This window comes from Cydia strobilella, chromosome 19, assembly GCF_947568885.1.
Source record: "Cydia strobilella chromosome 19, ilCydStro3.1, whole genome shotgun sequence".
In the NCBI taxonomy this organism is placed as follows: domain Eukaryota; kingdom Metazoa; phylum Arthropoda; class Insecta; order Lepidoptera; family Tortricidae; genus Cydia; species Cydia strobilella.
The window spans coordinates 4449512-4470141 of record NC_086059.1 but is presented as its reverse complement, the minus strand read 5'-3'; the positions used below and the strand labels follow the sequence as shown (position 1 = coordinate 4470141).

Sequence of the window (20630 nt, the reverse complement as noted above, 5' to 3'; positions counted from 1 at the left end):
GTTTTTTTTTAATTTATCATCTTCACCTGCTAAAGCGTTGTAAATTGCGAATGGTGCCATTAAATAAGTTTTGTCTGCAGGTTCCAGGAGGCATGAAGCGGCGGGTGCTCCGTTGGTACGACTACTCCTGGTCGCGGGGCCGAATACAGGGTGGTGGTGACATCAACACAGCGCTAGGGCTCCTGCCCGACAAGCTCAAGACGGAGCTCGCATTGCATGTCAATTTGAGCGTTCTTAAAAAGGTAATTTGTGAGATACACCGCCTACAATATTTTCTACTGATGTTGACTGGTATTAGAGAATATGAATGCCATATGGTATAAAGTCTCTGTATTTCTTTTTTTTTAATATATTCATGAAAGCTTTTATGCAATAAAGATCAAATTTAATAAATAATTTTAATGAACTTTCACCAAGGGACTGTTGTAATCGACTAATCGAACACATTCAATAACGTTAATATTTTTTTATAAATCTGATTCGGCTGACCCGTATCTAAAATGATAATTTGAAATTTCAGGTTACAATTTTCCAAGAGTGCCAACCAGAATTCCTGCACGACCTCGTGTTAAAGATGAAAGCCTATATTTTCACCCCGGGGGACTCGATCTGTAGGAAAGGTAAGCTTGTTAAAAATGAGCATTATTTTTATGAATTCCGTTTTTGGAAATAACATTATTTTTTTATAATATTTTCTTCGGTTACCGCGATATTTACTCATGAAATAAAACTATGAAAACGGCCTCTCCCCGGCCCCCGCCGGTCAGTCACCCGTTGACCACGAACGCTGTAAAGGGTTCGAAACGTCGGGATGTATTATAAATTCAATATACGTGATATAATCCGTTTTTATAGTTTTATTCCTTAATTTTTTTATGTTTCCTGCAGGCGAGGTTGCCAGAGAGATGTTTATAATAGCAGATGGCATACTGGAGGTTATATCAGAAACCGGACGGGTTCTCACAACTATGAAAGCAGGAGACTTTTTTGGTGAAATAGGCATTTTGAACCTAGATGGACTTAATAAGTGAGTTTGTTATTAATCTCTGCTATAATGATTTACAAGTTTTATGTGAATATGAATTTATAAGATACAGATGTAGTGCATAATTATTTCCCATCCTATTTTCACGGAAATGTTTCGTACATGTCTTGCTATTTCAGTCAGTCTCGGTACAAAAAGTACTGACATTGACTGAACTAGCATGACAAATACGAACGTTTCCGAGGAAATACAGTGGAAAACAATCATGCACTACATCTATACGTGTCTTACACATAAGTACCTACAATAAAAAAATTGATGGTCTTTTGAACAATATTACTTATTACTACGCTACGCTTATAAGTTTTTTTGCAAATTTTCACCATATTTTACATGTGAACTATAGGCGTACAGCAGACGTGCGTTCCGTTGGATACTCCGAGTTATTCTCGTTGTCTCGAGAAGACGTACTGGCAGCGATGAAGGACTATCCAGAGGCACAAGACATTTTGCAGACTTTGGGAAGGAAAAGGTTACAAGAAGTGAAAAGCATGTCAAGGCAAAAGGTCAAAGGTAAAGGTAATATCATAGAGAAATTAACTATCGCAATGGCTATCAAAACATATAGTTTGCTATATTTATATACAAACACAAGGACAAGTAATGAGCTCTAGCTTCCGCTATCTATAGATTAATTCATAAAAAAAGCATTAACTAATTTAAATTTATTTTCAAATAGGAGAAATCAGCCCTGATAAAGGTGGAGACGACAAAACGTCAAAAAGAATAGTGCACAAACTCCGCAGTGATGTTAAGGTACCTGTAAGAGCTATTGCATACTAAGCATGCTCAATTAAACTATCGTAATATTGAAACGTGATGACCAGCATGAAATATTAATGAACACAATTATTTATTTTCAGGGTATCCGAAATGCTATTCGTAGCAGGTCTAGAGCAGGTCGGCGTTCGGGCGAATCATTGGAACTTCAAGCATTGACAGGTGAAAAAAGATCATCTGTGGACGGAAAAACTCTCAAGAGAATGGCTAGAGTTGAAAGTGATGACTCTCAGCATATAAATCAAGATGTAAGTATTCACTGTTGAGAGGTTATAGAAGACAATAATAGTGATATAATAAATAGCAAATTTACTTTAAGGATACTGGAGAAATGATGTCCGGCAGTAAAAATGGAGAGAAATGCATATCACCTATTGGAGCCGGTCTACCATTATTGTCTAGATTAAAATTGCTGAAAGAAAAACAGGTCTGAGTTTTAAATTTATACGCGTATTTGCGCTAGGTGTTTGAATAATATCTTAATAGATAAACTCATAAAAACATAAAACGTAATTTATTTAAAAACACGTATTGCATGGTTACATTCATATAAAACAGGGTTTCTTAAAGTGGGGTCCACGGACCCCTTAGGGGTCCGTAGCATGTTGATCAGGGATCCGCAGTAGGTTAGTTATCTACTGTAATCATACTTATTAGGAAGTCTTGTACTAAACTTGACGAGACCTAAGTGTAATGAAACTAACAAAAGTAAATTTTAAAATATAAATAAGGGTTCTTATTATTTTCCTAAAATAGTTTTTGAACTGGGTCCATGGAATTGCTAAAGTTGTGAGAATGGTCCGTGACTGCAAAAAGTTTAAGAAACCCTGATATAAAACAAAGACTTAAAAATTAGTGATGGTTTACATGTGCCTGAACTAGGATTTTCTGTGTTTTATGTTTCATTTTGCACAGGATCGTGAGGAAAAAGCTGCAAAACAACGGCATTCCACATCGTCTGTTGTTTCACCTCAACCTCAACCGACACCATCAACAAGTTCAGGGCCTCAATGTGAACGCGAAATCATTGGTGCGGGATTACCACTCCTACAGAGGCTTTTACTACTTAAAGCCAAAGAAGAACGGGAAAAAAATCAGCTAACCCCAATGAATAGTAATCAAGCATCAAGTTCAGATACCATTAGTCCAACTTCCATAAAAAGTCCTTTAAGTCCTACTATAAAAACATTAAGCCCCATAAGAAAAGGTTCTGAGTCTAGTTCGCCAGGAAAACTTCAGAGCCCGACTGCAAAAAATTCTCGGAAAAATTCCTCGGGATCTAGTGATGGCACATCAAGACCTAAAGTAAGCTTCAGAGATAAAATATTACAAGTCCAAGGTGACGGAACGGCTGTTTGTCAACCACTTATGAAAGATGCCAGTGAAAAACCTGCAGCTGTCGTTGAGCCAACCCCGAAAACCGAAAGTAACTTAATTTCGATTCCCCATTCAGTTGTCAGTAAAATAAAGTCACCGGCTAAAGCAGTAGGATCGACTTTTAGAGATAAACTAAAGATGTTACAAAGTGGAAGCTCCCCAAAAGAATCTGGAGGAAGTTCGCCAAAGGATTCAAGTATTGATAAAAATAAAATGCCATTACAAGAAAAAACATCAGCAGAAATTTCACCTATCCAGCAAAGTGAACATAAAGAAGAGACAAAGCCTAAAAAACCGTGGTCGAAATTGAAAAAAGCCGCAATCCTAGGAGAGTCAAAAAGTCAAAATGTATCAAACGAGGAAAAGAAGGAAATCGAAATTACGTGCCAAGAAGTAAAAGAAGATTGTAAGCCAGAGGCTGCTGTAAATATTTGCGTGCCTATAGTTACAGCGGAGCTTGTTAGAATAGACAATAATAATGTTGATGTCGATAGTGATAATGCTAAGCAAGATAAACCTAAGATATGCTTAACAGGCCCTATGGAACCCGTCCAAGAAAAGTCATTAGATTTATTAACATATTCTCCAAAGAAAAATATTGTCGCAAAACCGAGTGATTCTAAAATTACTCACTTTACCGGAGGCATGCTTTTGCCAAAAGCTAAGAAATATAGATCAATAGACGATCTCTCGCCAGAATATGGAGGATTACCATTCGTAAAGAAATTGAAAATTTTAAACGAAAGGCAAAAATTAGCAGAATTAGAAAAAGTTGTTAAATTTCGCAGTTCTAGCTTAGACTGCACTAGTTCTTCGGAAGATTTATTATGTGATACTCTAACCCGAAGTCATTCTGAAGGCAGCACTATGGATAAAAGAAAATACAAACGAAAATCAATCGATTCTCTTGGAAGTCATGGATCGAATGAAACACTAGAAAGGCGAACACTCAAATCCATTCTTAAGAAGTTGTCAGAAGATGTTACTCCTGTTGAAAGTCCTGAAAGGAGCAATGAGTTTAAAAAGTTAATCCGGGCTCCGACGTTAGAGGGATACGCAGCAAGACATTCAAAGTTTTCTAAAAGTGTTACATTCCACAGGCACACTTTGCCTTCACCCCCTGCGAGCATTCCGGTTGATGCCAAATGTGAAATATTCCAAATGCCAGACGTAAGAAATGAAATTATGCCTAATGTTCCTCCTGCAGAAATAAGTGCAGAAGGACTTCCAGAGCCTATTGACCCTGGTAATCAGATAGCTCCTTCAGCCACTGAAACTATCATCACGCAGGACTTAGATATACCTATAAGAGCAGATTATGAAATTAAACATAATATTGATCCTATGTATGGATTTAAAACGTTAAGACCTGAAGAAATAAAAGTGCCTTCAGAGAAACCTAAGCTGACTCTTATTTCCGCTGTAGCCAATCAACGGAAGTTATTGCGAGGTGAGCTTTAGCTCTATGATTTGTGTTTTTTACATCAAACCCTAATTTGTATGTTTATATCGAAAACCAATAAGATTTATTTGCGATTTCAGGATCTCTAGAAGAACAAGAGTATTTCGGTGAAGTTCTTTTAGGCATAAAACAAGTTATTCAAGGTCACTTACATGATGTTCAAGGAAAATTTCAAGATAGGTGAGCAAACATTTTGAATGTATAATTACTTTTTAAAACATGCATTTTTTGCATAACTTTTGAAGTCCATTATTCCATAGCATAGAGCATCATATTTAATCGTATGTTAAATTCCCTTTCGTGTCTTCATAAAACATAATACTCTGTATTTGATTTGTAGATTTAATAGCCTAGAAAATGAGGTGAGAAAACGTGATGAAATAATCAGTCAACTTCAAAAACGTATTCAAGAGTTAGAACGACTTGGCTTGCCAGGCATAAGCCCTACAGAAGAACAAGTAGAGGCTCCACAACAACCTCCAACTGAACCAGCAGATGAAAGTGTAGCTCATACCCCTCTTTGTAAAAACGGCAGCTCTGGTAGTGAAGACATTTCTGGTGCCGATGAGGGTTTTATGGTATGAATTATACGAATTCTGAAATTATGTGTACTATGCTGACTTTTGTATTTGTATATTGCATTTCACATCTCATCATCATTTTGTTTGCAGAGAGGTGATTCACTAGATACAGTTTTTGCAACATCTCCACCTACAGTGAGCGCAGAAGAAGAAGAAAAAGATGCTCCAGAACCATCATCACCTAAGGAAATATTAACCACCGACGACATTTCGGAAGAAAAACTAGCAGAAATGACGGAAGGAATAGAGTTAGCAAAATTGTCATACTCGGAAATCCAAAGCTTAGCTGAAAGAATATCAAGCAGGACAGAAAAATCTTACTCAAGTAAGGAACAATGGACAGTGAGCAAGTCCAAAAGGTTAGATTTAAATTTAGATGGCAAAGCTGGAACTTATTCGAGAAAACGGGCAGCGAAATTGAGACAAAGGAAGTCATGGGAGGACCAAAGTGATCAAGAGAGCATGGAAATGCAAGATTTAACGAGGTAACTTCGACATGACAATAGTTTTAAGAATTTACTCTATTCAAAATATTGAAGGACTAGTAATGTATGTATTATTTTTGTGTAGGCCCATATCTCCTCACGGGACTTCGGAGGATCGCTCTCTGCTCAGTCCAGAACAGTTCAGCTTGAGGACAAGCAGACGCAGCATGCGACCTTTTCATTTCTTCGGCACACATTTAGACAGCACCAAATCAAAAATAAAGAAGACCCTTTCTGTTGACACTGGAATGCATCACACGGGAACGAAAGAGAAACGTTAGTTTTTCATATTCTGGAAATATTAAATACTTAATCAATTTAACAGCAGAACCAGGCCTCAATGCGCGATTTTAGTCTGTATTGAAAACTGTGTTTTTTTTTTGCTAGTACCAATCAAGTTTTTTTAACCACCATTAAATTTAGATTAGCAACACAATGACCAATTTTTTAAAGCGATAGTTGCTTTTGGCTTGTAGTAATAAAGATTTTTTTTATATCCAGATGATTTAGGTCGGCAGCGGCACCATCGCAAGTTCAGTCTTGGCTCATTCTTCGGCTACCATCGCGGTTCACACTCGAGTCACAAACCAGCACACAATTGCAACGACGTTGTTCTGGATATAGGGAGCGACTACAGTTGGAGTGACACGTAAGAATAATTAACTCAACACACATTATTATGTTAAGTACCTATAGGTTCACGAAAGCTGGCGCGGATTTAATATGACAGTTCAGTCTAAATCTCGCGGCAGCTCTTATGAATTCACTATAAACAGTATAAACTGCCTTTTTGAAATTTTATTCTCGTTGTAAATATTTTTATTGCTCTTTGCACCACCTATTTCTATTTCGTTCAATTTTACAGTTCAAGAGAGCATAATATTATTTACTATCAAAAATTTATAGGTATCAGCTGAAGTAGCTAAGGGGGTTAGGTATTCAAGTTCAAGGTGTTTAATTATTTATAATTTGCATTCATGTACAACATAGTTTATATAGTATGTAAGTACAAGTAACATACATGTAAAACTGTATAACTACTGTACTGAAGTACTTACTGAAGTTCTTAAATAGTAAATATTTTACACGAATAACAAAGTATCTAGGTACAGAATTTAAATGACATGAAACAATAGCAACTTTAATTATATGAGATTCTTAATAATACAGATTCTGAAAGTTGTGAATGGATGGACACAGACACAGGATGTGATATGCGCTTAAGCGCTAAGCTGTTCGTAATATACCGATAAGTTTGTACAACTAGTAATTTACTTTTTATTCAATTCCATAGGAACTCAACATCATCAAGCAGCGATTCAGAATCAATGCCTCGGACGCCGGTGTTCGAAGAATTTGTGGAAAGTAGTTCAAGACGAGCCAGAGCCAGCAGTTCCAGTCACGGAAGTTTATCACCCATAAGAAGTGAGTACAAGGGTATATTAGATCGTAAGTTTTTAGAGGCACTAATTTAGAGCCGCCACTAAAATATCAGCAAGCATACCCACACTCCTCACATACATGAGCTCACATATATTTCACTCTAACATTATGAGCGTGATAAAAATACTCAGAACAAATTAAATAAGATTCTTATGAAAAATTTTAATATCCTAGGATCTGCAATGGATATTTTTTGATCAAAGGGATAATTAAATCAGATGTAACACGTCCAGTGATGGACAATTTCAGTAAATGGTTGGTTCATAGATTTCACAATAATTCGGAAAATTTAACTAAAGAAAATATACAAAAATAATAGAAAAAATATAAAATATATATTTAATAAAGAAAAAATGCCAAATTTGAACTTTAATGTTACAGCCATGGCTGGGAGTGGTGGTGACTGGGAAGTGATGATGTTAGCCGAAGAGCTGGACAAAAGGGAACGAGAGAAGGAAAGGGAAGAAAATAGGAGGCACCACTATTCCACTACCCTAAGAGAGTTAGAAGAGGTTGGTTATACTTACCATTGTAGTAATTTGTATTATTTTAATAATAATTATTGCCCGGCGGCTAAGTCTGTCGGTGCAGAGCGGTGAAGCCGCTAACGTTCTTACGACTTGTTACGACCATGCCAGAAGGGGGTGATTTAGGGGAAGTCTTTTATATTTATTTAGATATTAGCATAATACGTTCAAATTGTACATGCTTGCATTTTATTATAATTTCTAACCATATTTTACCTATTCGTTGCTATGATATAATATATGTAAATTAAAAAATTAAAAATAGCCTTTATTCTACCGTAATTAGATTTTAACATTTCCTTTGCATGCATTGAAAGTTTTTTTTTTAAATTTCGCATTCCATTGTATTATTGTATTTAATATATAAAAATTGTATAAAGGTGACTAGTAGTATTATTCAAAAAATATAAACGATTCAATTTAACTTATAGTCTTGTAGACAAAAATATGTACACCTGGTGTCTGAAATAAATATTTTCATTTCATTTCATTAACATTCTTTTTCAATTCTTATATCTATTCTTGTCACGGTCCCTTAAATTTAAAGCAATTTTACTATTACCACTATTAAGTCCCGTATTAGTTTTAAATTATGAGTGAAAATCGTGTTAGTTTAAATCAGTATACCACTATTAAGTATATTATTTTATTATTAGTATAAATTTAATAATTACCACTACTTTAAAATAATATATGTAGATTGTGCCTATTGATTATTGTTCATTTAAATTATAGCATCTTCCAGTTTCTGCCATGCTTTTGTAAAAAGCAACGACGGCATGTGTTATTTCACTTCCTCTTTCGTTGTTCTTTAAATTTTTAATGGGGCATATTATTTCTAGGAATCCGACACCCCACAGCGTGAAGACAGTCTCGACGAATACTCCAATATCGACGATTCTAACTCCTCGTCCACCACGCACCTTCTCTCCCAGTCCATGAGTGATCCCTCGCAGAGATCGCTGGAGACCTCGTTCACTGAACGCAGCAGTCGGACGGGGAGAGAGCCGAGGCAGCAGAGAGGGGGATCAGTTGGAGAACCAGTGAGTGTTTTTGAAATAAGGGAAACCTTACACCACTATTCAGTTAACCACATGTCCCACCTTCACTTCCTTCTTTTTATCACCTTTATTTATCTTTGATTACTTAACACAGAAAATAAAAACCAGTCTTCTGAATGTCTGATTCGTATTAGTCCATATATCTGTCAGTCCATAAATATGAATTAGATCGCAGAGGCAAATTATATGTATACAGATTATGCTTGATCATTAATAGATTCCTTATCCTAACCTATGAGTTTTTCCGTTTTTCTGTGTAGTTAATTTTTTTATATCAAATCAAATAAAAAAAACAAAAATATTTATTTGTATAAATAAGGGTACAAAACCGGTGTTATACAAAGTTTTCATTATCATTCCTTATTTTACCATAATCTGGCGTACAAATATTCAATACCTAAATTTAACTTAACTATTACCCATAGAGCTATATGTACATACATGCATTGTTATAATCTATATGGCACAATTTCATACACTCAAAATACATTTATTTAAAATGAAATTGATAATAAATGTCCTATTTGGTAATATTAATGGGACAGTTGTTGAGATGTAACTTTTTTGCTTAAAATTTATGATATTTATATTTTCATCCTCAGATCCGTTCAGAATCCCCCCTAAGACAGAGAGGGTTGATCTTGCGAGCAGCCAGTCTCGATCGCGAGACCACACCAGCGCCCGCGCAGACCCGCCGCTTTGGCTCTCTGAAGAGCGCCAGCACGGACTCACACAAGAGACTCTGATCCGGTTTGCCACACGGATCGAGCCGTGGGTCCGCTGACGTCAATGGTGCAAACGCAGCTCAAATTTGTTGTAACGAAACTTTAAACGAACAGGGAAATGGAGGTGAAACCACAAGAGAGAGAGGCATAGTTAGGAACGAACGAGAGAATGAACTAAGTATTAATTCGAATGTAAACGGTAGTAACGACGACCGGGCGGTTGTCGGTCAATTATATGTGGTAATCGTTTTGTTCTACGAAGATTTCGATTATTTGATATTTCTAGTTATAGAGTAGTTTAACGTATATCATGAACTGATGCAGATATATTTTCATTTCAGACTTAGCATAGTGTATCGCTGTTTCAAGTGACTGGTGTGACAATCGACTTGAATCATTATCTGTTAACGATGTCTTACACATTTTAAATGGTGCAGTATATGACAAAATTTCTATAATTAGAAATATTATTATTACTCGTTTTCAATGTATTATCCTATAGTATTTTGTATTTGGTATTCACGTCAGTTAACAGGAAAGCAGAATGTGCTCGAAGCAGTCCGCACTTAAAGATTTATAATCTTAGGTACGCACTGTACCTAAGTCGAACAAAACTTATCGAATGTTACAATCGAATTTTAAATTACCTGAACAAGTTTGGGAACAAATCAAATTATTTTATTAAATATTTTGATTTGTGTTTTTTAAAGTAGTCACACTACTATATATAAATTAAAAACTGTAATAGATGTCATATATTAAAGAAAAAGTGACGAAGCCCTCCAGTGGTGAAGGCCGGATTCGAACCGGCGTCTTTAGCTATCGCGGCTAACGCCATGAACCCCTAGGCCACCCCGCCACGGCGGTGCCCGTCCGAATTTCTCGACTATATGCCATCTTAGTAAGACTAGGCGTCTTTGACCAGCTCTAAGGGCAAGCAGTGCGCGCTTGCACCTCCTAAACGAACTCCTTACGGATTTACGTTGTAGCGAGAGAGACTGGTGCTGCCATCTATGAACAAGTTTGGGAACAAATCAAATTATTTTATTAAATATTTTGATTTGTGTTTTTTAAAGTAGTCACACTACTATATATAAATTAAAAACTGTAATAGATGTCATATATTAAAGAAAAAGTGACGAAGCCCTCCAGTGGTGAAGGCCGGATTCGAACCGGCGTCTTTAGCTATCGCGGCTAACGCCATGAACCCCTAGGCCACCCCGCCACGGCGGTGCCCGTCCGAATTTCTCGACTATATGCCATCTTAGTAAGACTAGGCGTCTTTGACCAGCTCTAAGGGCAAGCAGTGCGCGCTTGCACCTCCTAAACGAACTCCTTACGGATTTACGTTGTAGCGAGAGAGACTGGTGCTGCCATCTATGAACAAGTTTGGGAACAAATCAAATTATTTTATTAAATATTTTGATTTGTGTTTTTTAAAGTAGTCACACTACTATATATAAATTAAAAACTGTAATAGATGTCATATATTAAAGAAAAAGTGACGAAGCCCTCCAGTGGTGAAGGCCGGATTCGAACCGGCGTCTTTAGCTATCGCGGCTAACGCCATGAACCCCTAGGCCACCCCGCCACGGCGGTGCCCGTCCGAATTTCTCGACTATATGCCATCTTAGTAAGACTAGGCGTCTTTGACCAGCTCTAAGGGCAAGCAGTGCGCGCTTGCACCTCCTAAACGAACTCCTTACGGATTTACGTTGTAGCGAGAGAGACTGGTGCTGCCATCTATGAACAAGTTTGGGAACAAATCAAATTATTTTATTAAATATTTTGATTTGTGTTTTTTAAAGTAGTCACACTACTATATATAAATTAAAAACTGTAATAGATGTCATATATTAAAGAAAAAGTGACGAAGCCCTCCAGTGGTGAAGGCCGGATTCGAACCGGCGTCTTTAGCTATCGCGGCTAACGCCATGAACCCCTAGGCCACCCCGCCACGGCGGTGCCCGTCCGAATTTCTCGACTATATGCCATCTTAGTAAGACTAGGCGTCTTTGACCAGCTCTAAGGGCAAGCAGTGCGCGCTTGCACCTCCTAAACGAACTCCTTACGGATTTACGTTGTAGCGAGAGAGACTGGTGCTGCCATCTATGAACAAGTTTGGGAACAAATCAAATTATTTTATTAAATATTTTGATTTGTGTTTTTTAAAGTAGTCACACTACTATATATAAATTAAAAACTGTAATAGATGTCATATATTAAAGAAAAAGTGACGAAGCCCTCCAGTGGTGAAGGCCGGATTCGAACCGGCGTCTTTAGCTATCGCGGCTAACGCCATGAACCCCTAGGCCACCCCGCCACGGCGGTGCCCGTCCGAATTTCTCGACTATATGCCATCTTAGTAAGACTAGGCGTCTTTGACACACAAACAACACAAATCAAAATATTTAATAAAATAATTTGATTTGTTCCCAAACTTGTTCATAGATGGCAGCACCAGTCTCTCTCGCTACAACGTAAATCCGTAAGGAGTTCGTTTAGGAGGTGCAAGCGCGCACTGCTTGCCCTTAGAGCTGGTCAAAGACGCCTAGTCTTACTAAGATGGCATATAGTCGAGAAATTCGGACGGGCACCGCCGTGGCGGGGTGGCCTAGGGGTTCATGGCGTTAGCCGCGATAGCTAAAGACGCCGGTTCGAATCCGGCCTTCACCACTGGAGGGCTTCGTCACTTTTTCTTTAATATATGACATCTATTACAGTTTTTAATTTATATATAGTAGTGTGACTACTTTAAAAAACACAAATCAAAATATTTAATAAAATAATTTGATTTGTTCCCAAACTTGTTCATAGATGGCAGCACCAGTCTCTCTCGCTACAACGTAAATCCGTAAGGAGTTCGTTTAGGAGGTGCAAGCGCGCACTGCTTGCCCTTAGAGCTGGTCAAAGACGCCTAGTCTTACTAAGATGGCATATAGTCGAGAAATTCGGACGGGCACCGCCGTGGCGGGGTGGCCTAGGGGTTCATGGCGTTAGCCGCGATAGCTAAAGACGCCGGTTCGAATCCGGCCTTCACCACTGGAGGGCTTCGTCACTTTTTCTTTAATATATGACATCTATTACAGTTTTTAATTTATATATAGTAGTGTGACTACTTTAAAAAACACAAATCAAAATATTTAATAAAATAATTTGATTTGTTCCCAAACTTGTTCATAGATGGCAGCACCAGTCTCTCTCGCTACAACGTAAATCCGTAAGGAGTTCGTTTAGGAGGTGCAAGCGCGCACTGCTTGCCCTTAGAGCTGGTCAAAGACGCCTAGTCTTACTAAGATGGCATATAGTCGAGAAATTCGGACGGGCACCGCCGTGGCGGGGTGGCCTAGGGGTTCATGGCGTTAGCCGCGATAGCTAAAGACGCCGGTTCGAATCCGGCCTTCACCACTGGAGGGCTTCGTCACTTTTTCTTTAATATATGACATCTATTACAGTTTTTAATTTATATATAGTAGTGTGACTACTTTAAAAAACACAAATCAAAATATTTAATAAAATAATTTGATTTGTTCCCAAACTTGTTCATAGATGGCAGCACCAGTCTCTCTCGCTACAACGTAAATCCGTAAGGAGTTCGTTTAGGAGGTGCAAGCGCGCACTGCTTGCCCTTAGAGCTGGTCAAAGACGCCTAGTCTTACTAAGATGGCATATAGTCGAGAAATTCGGACGGGCACCGCCGTGGCGGGGTGGCCTAGGGGTTCATGGCGTTAGCCGCGATAGCTAAAGACGCCGGTTCGAATCCGGCCTTCACCACTGGAGGGCTTCGTCACTTTTTCTTTAATATATGACATCTATTACAGTTTTTAAATTACCTACTGTTTTTTTTTGTTTTTTATCTGTAGCAAATTTTTATATGTGCACATTTTTATTACCGTTCAATTAGTGCCCTTGATATTATGTATTTTGGATATATGCACAAAAATAATAACATTATTATGTGTGTATTACCAAATGTAGGAGTAATATATGTTTAAGTAAAAATAAATGTGACGAGTTCCTAGAATGAGAATATATTATTATTCTCTTTATTTATCATTCATCTTAAGTTAGGGTTTTTATAATATGGATATAAAAGTAAAATATAAAAGCACTTACAAAACAATACAAAAAATATATAAACACATTATAAAACCCTAACCTAGGGTGCCGCCGGCAACGGGGCGAGGTCCCAAGCTGCCGGTGGTCAGAGCCACAGAGTGAGGAACCGACGTAATAGTACGCCTATAGAGGCGCCGTGTCCAAAATTACCGCCTTCTGCATCTGACCCTTGATCCAACCACCCAGCGAGTCTCTCTAGGTGTTGGTCGAGACTCTTCGCTATGAGACCGTTCGCTAACACGACTATAGGAACAACGATCGTCGAGTCAACATCCCACATGGCGATGGCGGTTATCTCGTGAGCCAAGTCTAGGTACTTACTGGACTTGTCCTTCTCGGCCTTCACGAGATTCTCATCATGGGGGATGGTGACCTCGACGAGATATTATTATTTTTATTTGAACATTGTATACCTAATCAAGAAATATTTTTTTAAGTGAACTTTCTCAAATGTTTAATATTGTTTTAAGTACCTAATTGTACTAGGTTCCTATAGATCTTTATATAAAGTATGTATAATTATAACTTATAGAATTCAACGATTTTTATTTAAACAGACGTATTTACATTTCTCAAACTCTATAATCATTAAATGAATCTAGTGCCAAAAATCTAGGTATACCTAATCATATTTGTAATTTTCGGATTCTATTATATATTCTATACGTGTTATTGTATAAGGTAATTTTACAAATATTGTAAATATCGAAATAACGGTTATGTTAGATAATAATGTAAAGGTTAATGAAACTTGAAGTATACCTATTGTAACAGTAATTGTAACTAGGGCATACACAATTTGCATTAAGATCGCGGATCTAATGAAGTAAGGTAAGGTAGGCAAAGTTCTCCTATGAGACAAGTGCGCCTAGGTATTCTTGAAATACAAATAGAACGTAAGAGTCCCATTACCTACCTTACTTAGCTTCTTCCCTTACCTTTACCAAATCAAATTCACTCCCGGTAAAAATGCGTCACGACGGAAGTGCCTCTAATCGATGCATTTGCCCCATAGGTGCACTTTGTTTGATTTGTGGCCTTTGTTTGAAAAATGGAACAAAGGTTTTTTAAATGCTTTTCGATAACACGATAACACCATGTAATTAGATTATCAAAAGGAGTCAAAGTACCTAAAACTAATAAAAAATGCCAAACGTATCCCCTATTAAACGTAAAATATGTTGAATGATAATAGGCAATTTAATAATCATCCGTTATATGGCAAATGTAGATAGGATAAAGGGAGACACGAAGATAATAATTATAAATATGTTTCATTTAATATTTTCCGTGCAACTATGCCGATTTTATTTTGAAGAAATCCCTAAGTTATGCCAAACCCATTTTTGAGCTTAATCTTAGTCAAAGATTTTTCTCTCAAAAAGCACTTACCTGAATATTTTTTAAAGATAGAGAATTTATCATTTAACAAAACAATTGTATTGTTATGTATCCACGAAAGTAAATGCCCGATTGGCGATTGCCTAGGTACTTAATAAAATTCTCAAAAGAATATCGATCGATACCTAGCCCCTAGCTTCAGAATTGCTAAAAAAACATTATTATCTAGACAATTATTATCATCTGAAATCAAGAACTGGAACTCTTTCTAGGTTAGCTGGAATAGGCCCTGAAATAAATAATTGTAACTTACGAAATTTACAATGAGCAGTGATTTCATTCATATAGTCTTGCAAAAGTGCACCAAAAAGTACCTAAACGCCAAAATAGGTTAGGTTATAAAATATTTGTTTTCACATAGGCCAAAAACCGAATTTTAATAATTAACATATTTCAAAGTAGATTACAGGTGAGAGTAACTGGGTACAATTTATACATTATATTTAGTACCTACCTACTTATGATCATTTTTGTAACGTAACGTAGCACAACGTTAATTATACTATAATATTTCTGAACAAACAGATACTTATAATACGTATTATTAATGTTTATTATAACAAGCCCAATTAACGGTACGATTGATAGATTTTGAATAGAAATATTATTATAATGATTATGATACATAAGAATATTATTAAATGATAATAAAAGCACTTAGTGAGATAGTAGATATCTATGACGAAAATTTAATTAATATTGTATTTAGAATTAGGCATCAACTCATGAAAAAGCGGTGAGAATAAAGATACATTTAAAACAAGCATTTTGTTTTTATTGCTTCTTTACCTTTATTTTAGTTATCGGTTGCATAAGAATATGATTAATTTACTCAACATAAGATTCCTTTCTCGCTCTCACTTATGGGTGTGGCGCACCAAGGTCGCGGTGCGGCGCGGTAGTCTGTTACGGCTTATATACTTGATTAATGGTCTGAATATACCTATACTGCCTCTATCGCGCTGACCGTTCGAACGATACAGAGGCGGCAGGTCCATGTTATTATGCCGCATGCTACGACATAGCCCACTAAGGCCTTTTCATGAGCGCTTTTTCAACGCAACGTTTGAAAAAAAGCGCCACCGCCATCGTGTGAATAAATACACGTATTTGTATATTTGTGTCATTCATTCGGCGCTTTTTTAACGCGTGTTGAAAAAGCGCTCATGCTTATAGAGCCTAAGGGACACAGCTATGCGGTGGAACGAGATAGCAATATAGGTTGCTCTCTCTGTAGTTTCGATCAAAATGCCGCCGCAATGTATCGAAAATCGCATGCAGCTTGTGGCAAGGTCTATAGAGCCCTGGAGAACCGAATGAATGATATGTAAAACTGTCAATGTCAAAACAAAGAACCAATCAATAACATTGAATGATTTGAATGGAATGTCGACAAACTAAACAATAGAATAGTCAGTCAGGTCAGGACAAAACAATTCTGTTTTACGAGAAAACTAAGAAATATCTATCGTTAAATGCAGGAATCGCTTTACTGTTACTTTCTTAATAATAAGTGCAACTTAAAGGCACCGCGTAAATGAGTAGTCCCTTCCTTGATGTCTATTTGTCTAAAACAAGAAACAAGTAGCAATGTCGCCTCGAAAACAGCCGAATAGTTTGTTTAAAATCTGCGTTAGAAACTGTATTAGTTTAATCAATTCTGCTTGTTATGTTATTGAAGACAATAGTCCGGAGAATAATTTTCACGAATGCGAGGCTGAGGCGATCGCGCTGAAGTGCCAATTGATGTCGATGCTTCCAGCCAGGTGAGTCAGGATTTAAATTATAAATAATGTCACCAAACTGCGGGAACGTATCATGTTACATTTACATTACAAGCAATATTAGTGAAGGTCATTGATCTAATGAAACAAAATTTTGTTGCTACCCAGACAGTTTTGTTTATTATTCAACTATGCAGAATGCCATTTTAATTAGAATGCTATTTTATTTTCTCCCACACTTAAAGTTGGGTGTAAGTAATATTACAAGTAAGCATCAGATTAAAAATCAGGCACTTAATATGTTCACTGCAGGATGGGGTTGGAAGAACCCATGCAAAGTATGCTTAATTTTATTGGCATATGCTGCATACATAGCCAGATGTCCCGGAGGAGGTAATAGGTATTTTTGATTATTGGTATAACAACCAAACGAATGTTGGTCAAGTGTGGGGCAACAATTTTTCTGATGAGTACAGGTTGAAGTGCAGGGTGAGGCAGGGGGGTTATCTCTCTGCGTCTCTTCAACCTGTACATTAATGCAATCATAGAGTCTCAGCAGTACAGTCGAGTTCATAAATATGTATACATTTCTTCACCTTAATCCATTGCAATAAGGTGAAAATATGTATACATATTTATGAACTCGACTGTACCAGGGTTGGATGTGCCATTGCCGGGGATAAGGTAAACAATATATATATTAAATATGAGTTACACTACTTACTTACTAAGTGTAAAATTTGAAGTAAATAATGATGCTTGTTGAGTATAAGTTATACCACAAGCAGTCCCCAACTCATCATGCTAACTTCTGGCAAGTACTTTCTAATCCTAAAGAAAAAAAGTTAAAACTTACATGTTGTGTAGTTACTGCAAACCGAAAAAAAAAATTGACCATAACTTACTCAGAACAAGTTTTGTCATTCATTAACAACTTTTCTTTTCCAGGTTATTTGATGTCCTCTGTTCTGAAAGAACATGCTGCCAATACCGCGGTGACCCTCGTGTTCAGCTTCACATTCTGATGCACCCCAACCTCAGAGTCTTCCATAAATGTGACCTAGATAACGGCATTCCTCAGGCGTTCTGGATAGAAGCCCTCCCAAACTTCAGCCGCTTAGTTATCCTAGATCTCAAGTTCATTTGCACTGATGAAATACTTCAGGTTATTGGAGTCAATTGTCCATTGCTAGAGGAAATAAATATTGTGTCAAGGGTTGATATTTGTAAGTCTCTCTTCAATGCTTCCGTGCTGATAAGAAATGTCTCTGATGCGGGACTCCGTTCAATCGCAAACTTGAAACAGTTGAGGATTCTCGCCATGGATCCACCGAGGAATGAAAGGGCTAATCGTGTAGGTAGATGTGTATCTCAAGCTGGGATTATAATGCTGGTTAGCGAGCTTCCATATTTAGAGGAGTTAAGGATAGAATCCTGTGATATTGGGTCAACAATGATTGGTACAGTAGTGGACATTGGTCCTTTGAGTCTAAGGAAAATTAACTGCCATTTCGCATCAGCTGAAGGCATCAGGAAGCTGATTAAAATTTGTCCTCATCTCAAGGAGTTGTCAGTAACACATTTGTCAGAGCATGACAAAGATGCTATATTGGAACAGATTTCAATTAGTGATTTAAGGTTAAATAGGTTGGATTTGTCGTTTTTCTCCTATTCGGATTCAATGCAGCAGCTTCTACAGGTTAAAGGTGTTTACTTGACGCATTTCTCTTTATGGGAAATTGATCATTCATTGACTTTAGATGCTGTACTGTCTTTGGGCACTTGCTGCCCTAATCTGTCATCCCTCTGTATAATGACACAATCTAAATGTTTAGTTATACCGCGATATTTCCGGCGGCCAAGCAAAATGTTCTGCGAACTTCGGAATATCACGATAGGCAACGAAAACTTTAACATAGACCACATATTATCGTTTTTCCTTGAGTGCACTCAAAATTTGCAGAAACTAGTTCTGAAATATCAAACTAAAATCAATGTGGATCAGACAATGCTACATTTGTTAGAAAAAGGTAGTTTCAGAAATTTGAATTACTTGTGGTTAGATTGTACTTTAGAAGTGTCTAAGTCTGTAGTGAAACAGATAATTCAAAGTTGTGAAAAACTGCAGATGTTCACAGTGGACTTTACAGAAGACATGAGTGAAGTTCACAGGTACATCAACGAGAATAACCTAGATTTGAAGTTAGGTAGCTATTGAATATTTGTAATTATGTAGTTTATTTTATAATAAACTTTTTTATCAAAAGGTGGTTTTACTTATTTATACGGCACATTTACCCATTAGGTCCTAATCTATCATCCCTTCAAGTGGCAACGTCATTTTTAGCAGTTGGAATTTTGATTTTATCTCAATTAATCAAATTTTAAATTTAAAGTGACCACGAGCCGGCGGCCTGCCACTTGAAGGGTTATAATATCTTATTATAACTATACCTACTGTGGACATGACAGATTGAATGGACGGAAAATATAAACGCATACCTTTATCTCTAACACATTCATTGCCAGCGACCAGCTAGGCGGCTTCTCTGTTTGTAGGCACTTTTCGCTACAGGGTTTCCCGTAGTAACAAGTTGCTCGCGCTGGCAGTGAATGCGTTAATATCCCAATAAAAAAGAACGTAGTTTTTGTAAAATTATAATTTATTTTATCTTAATCAAACATTTTGTTTAAAAATTTCATAATTTTGATTACTATTTTAAAATTATGCTTTCGAATAAAGGCTGATCAACAAAGCGCAACATAATTCATATTATCTTACTTAAAACTTACTTCCACGCCCATGTTTATAAAACACAATCTTTTCCTACATTGTAGGCAAATATCGATGTAAGTATACCTAAGTACAAACCTATAGGTAATAAACGTTCAGTCGCCATCAGATATATTGGAGAGGCTATGGTGTTCACAAATATCTGAACAAAGCCCTCTATTTCCATAACGTTAACGTGCATGATCAGATATTTTTAAGGACCTTGGCCGATCCGATATATCTGATGGCGTACATATAGCAAAAATAATAGGGCTTACATAACTGATAGGTAACTGAAAAGTTACTTTAAGTATTTTATATTAACTCTAATTATAGACAAAGGAATACTGAGACTGGTGCAATATACAATACATTGTAGTTGTTTTGATAGCTAAACTAGATGGCGTTGTATGGTCCTGCACATTACAGTACCCAGTGGCGTGGCTTGGGGGGGGCAGTGCCATCCAAGAGGGGGCGCCAAAATAAGCAAAAGGCAGCAGCAGGGAAACTTTTGTCAGTCGTCAGGGGGCGCAAATTTGGTGACTGCCCCGGGCGCCATATCCTCTAGCTACGCCCCTGACAGTACCTCCCAAGGTCATATCAAAATATGGCCACGCCGCCGGCGTCACGCCAAGACAGGACTTCCCGTTGGATATGTGAAAATTACGTATCATTTTAAGATTAATATGTACCGTATCTGCAGTACAGTTCCATAAGTCTCGTAAAATAGGTATTGAAGTACAACTGTGTCACTTTGTAAAATTGAAAAATTAAAAAAAATAACTGTTAATGATATTATTTTCAAAATTGCTTTCAACCCTAAGGGGTTGGATATGAGGATATCACGTATCATTTGTGGTATATTGTACAAAAAAAAATCAGCCATATCGTATCTGGAGGAGCCCAAACTTGGTATGTCTTGAAAATAAAAAATGGCTGAATGTAATGATGTGGTATATATTTAGAATCGCCTCAAAAAGCCCTTTTGTATGATACCACACACGATAGGTTTTTGAAAAAAAAAATTTTTTTTCCGTAGAAAAAAATAATGTTTCAGCACTTTCACACCCTAAGGGATTTTTTTTTAGGAACTGCGAGTCAAAATTTTTGTTTTACCTCTAGTATAC

General features: G+C 37.0%; 2 protein-coding genes across 2 annotated transcripts in view; both read left to right on the top strand.

Moving 5' to 3' along the window:
* Positions 1 to 9955, top strand: part of LOC134750287 (uncharacterized) — a 196504-nt gene extending 186549 nt beyond the window's left edge. Inside the window, exons 12-28 of the mRNA XM_063685448.1 lie at positions 81 to 242; positions 521 to 620; positions 889 to 1027; positions 1392 to 1564; positions 1725 to 1801; positions 1909 to 2073; positions 2145 to 2252; positions 2741 to 4652; positions 4745 to 4844; positions 5005 to 5242; positions 5336 to 5730; positions 5816 to 6006; positions 6232 to 6379; positions 7025 to 7155; positions 7555 to 7685; positions 8543 to 8743; positions 9364 to 9955. Coding sequence (XP_063541518.1) covers positions 81 to 242; positions 521 to 620; positions 889 to 1027; positions 1392 to 1564; positions 1725 to 1801; positions 1909 to 2073; positions 2145 to 2252; positions 2741 to 4652; positions 4745 to 4844; positions 5005 to 5242; positions 5336 to 5730; positions 5816 to 6006; positions 6232 to 6379; positions 7025 to 7155; positions 7555 to 7685; positions 8543 to 8743; positions 9364 to 9507 — 4515 coding nt within the window. The 3' untranslated portion in view covers positions 9508 to 9955. The remainder of the gene's footprint in view (positions 1 to 80; positions 243 to 520; positions 621 to 888; positions 1028 to 1391; positions 1565 to 1724; positions 1802 to 1908; positions 2074 to 2144; positions 2253 to 2740; positions 4653 to 4744; positions 4845 to 5004; positions 5243 to 5335; positions 5731 to 5815; positions 6007 to 6231; positions 6380 to 7024; positions 7156 to 7554; positions 7686 to 8542; positions 8744 to 9363) is intronic.
* A 6463-nt stretch (positions 9956 to 16418) lies between these two features.
* On the top strand, positions 16419 to 18996 carry LOC134750094 (uncharacterized). The gene is made up of 2 exons (XM_063685187.1): positions 16419 to 16772; positions 17679 to 18996. The coding sequence occupies exons 1-2, from the start codon at positions 16597 to 16599 to the stop codon at positions 18946 to 18948; spliced, it is 1446 nt and encodes a 481-aa protein (XP_063541257.1). The 5' UTR covers positions 16419 to 16596; the 3' UTR covers positions 18949 to 18996.
* The last annotated feature ends 1634 nt before the right edge of the window (positions 18997 to 20630 follow it).

What these genes read in the sequence shown, in the direction of transcription:
- LOC134750094 (XM_063685187.1), top strand. Translation starts at nt 16,597, where the DNA reads ATGTCGCCTCGAAAACAGCCGAATAGTTTGTTTAAAATCTGCGTTAGA. An exon ending in ATGTCGATGCTTCCAGCCAG is followed by an intron (nt 16,773 to 17,678) that starts GTGAGTCAGGAT and finishes TTTCTTTTCCAG; the next exon opens with GTTATTTGATGTCCTCTGTT.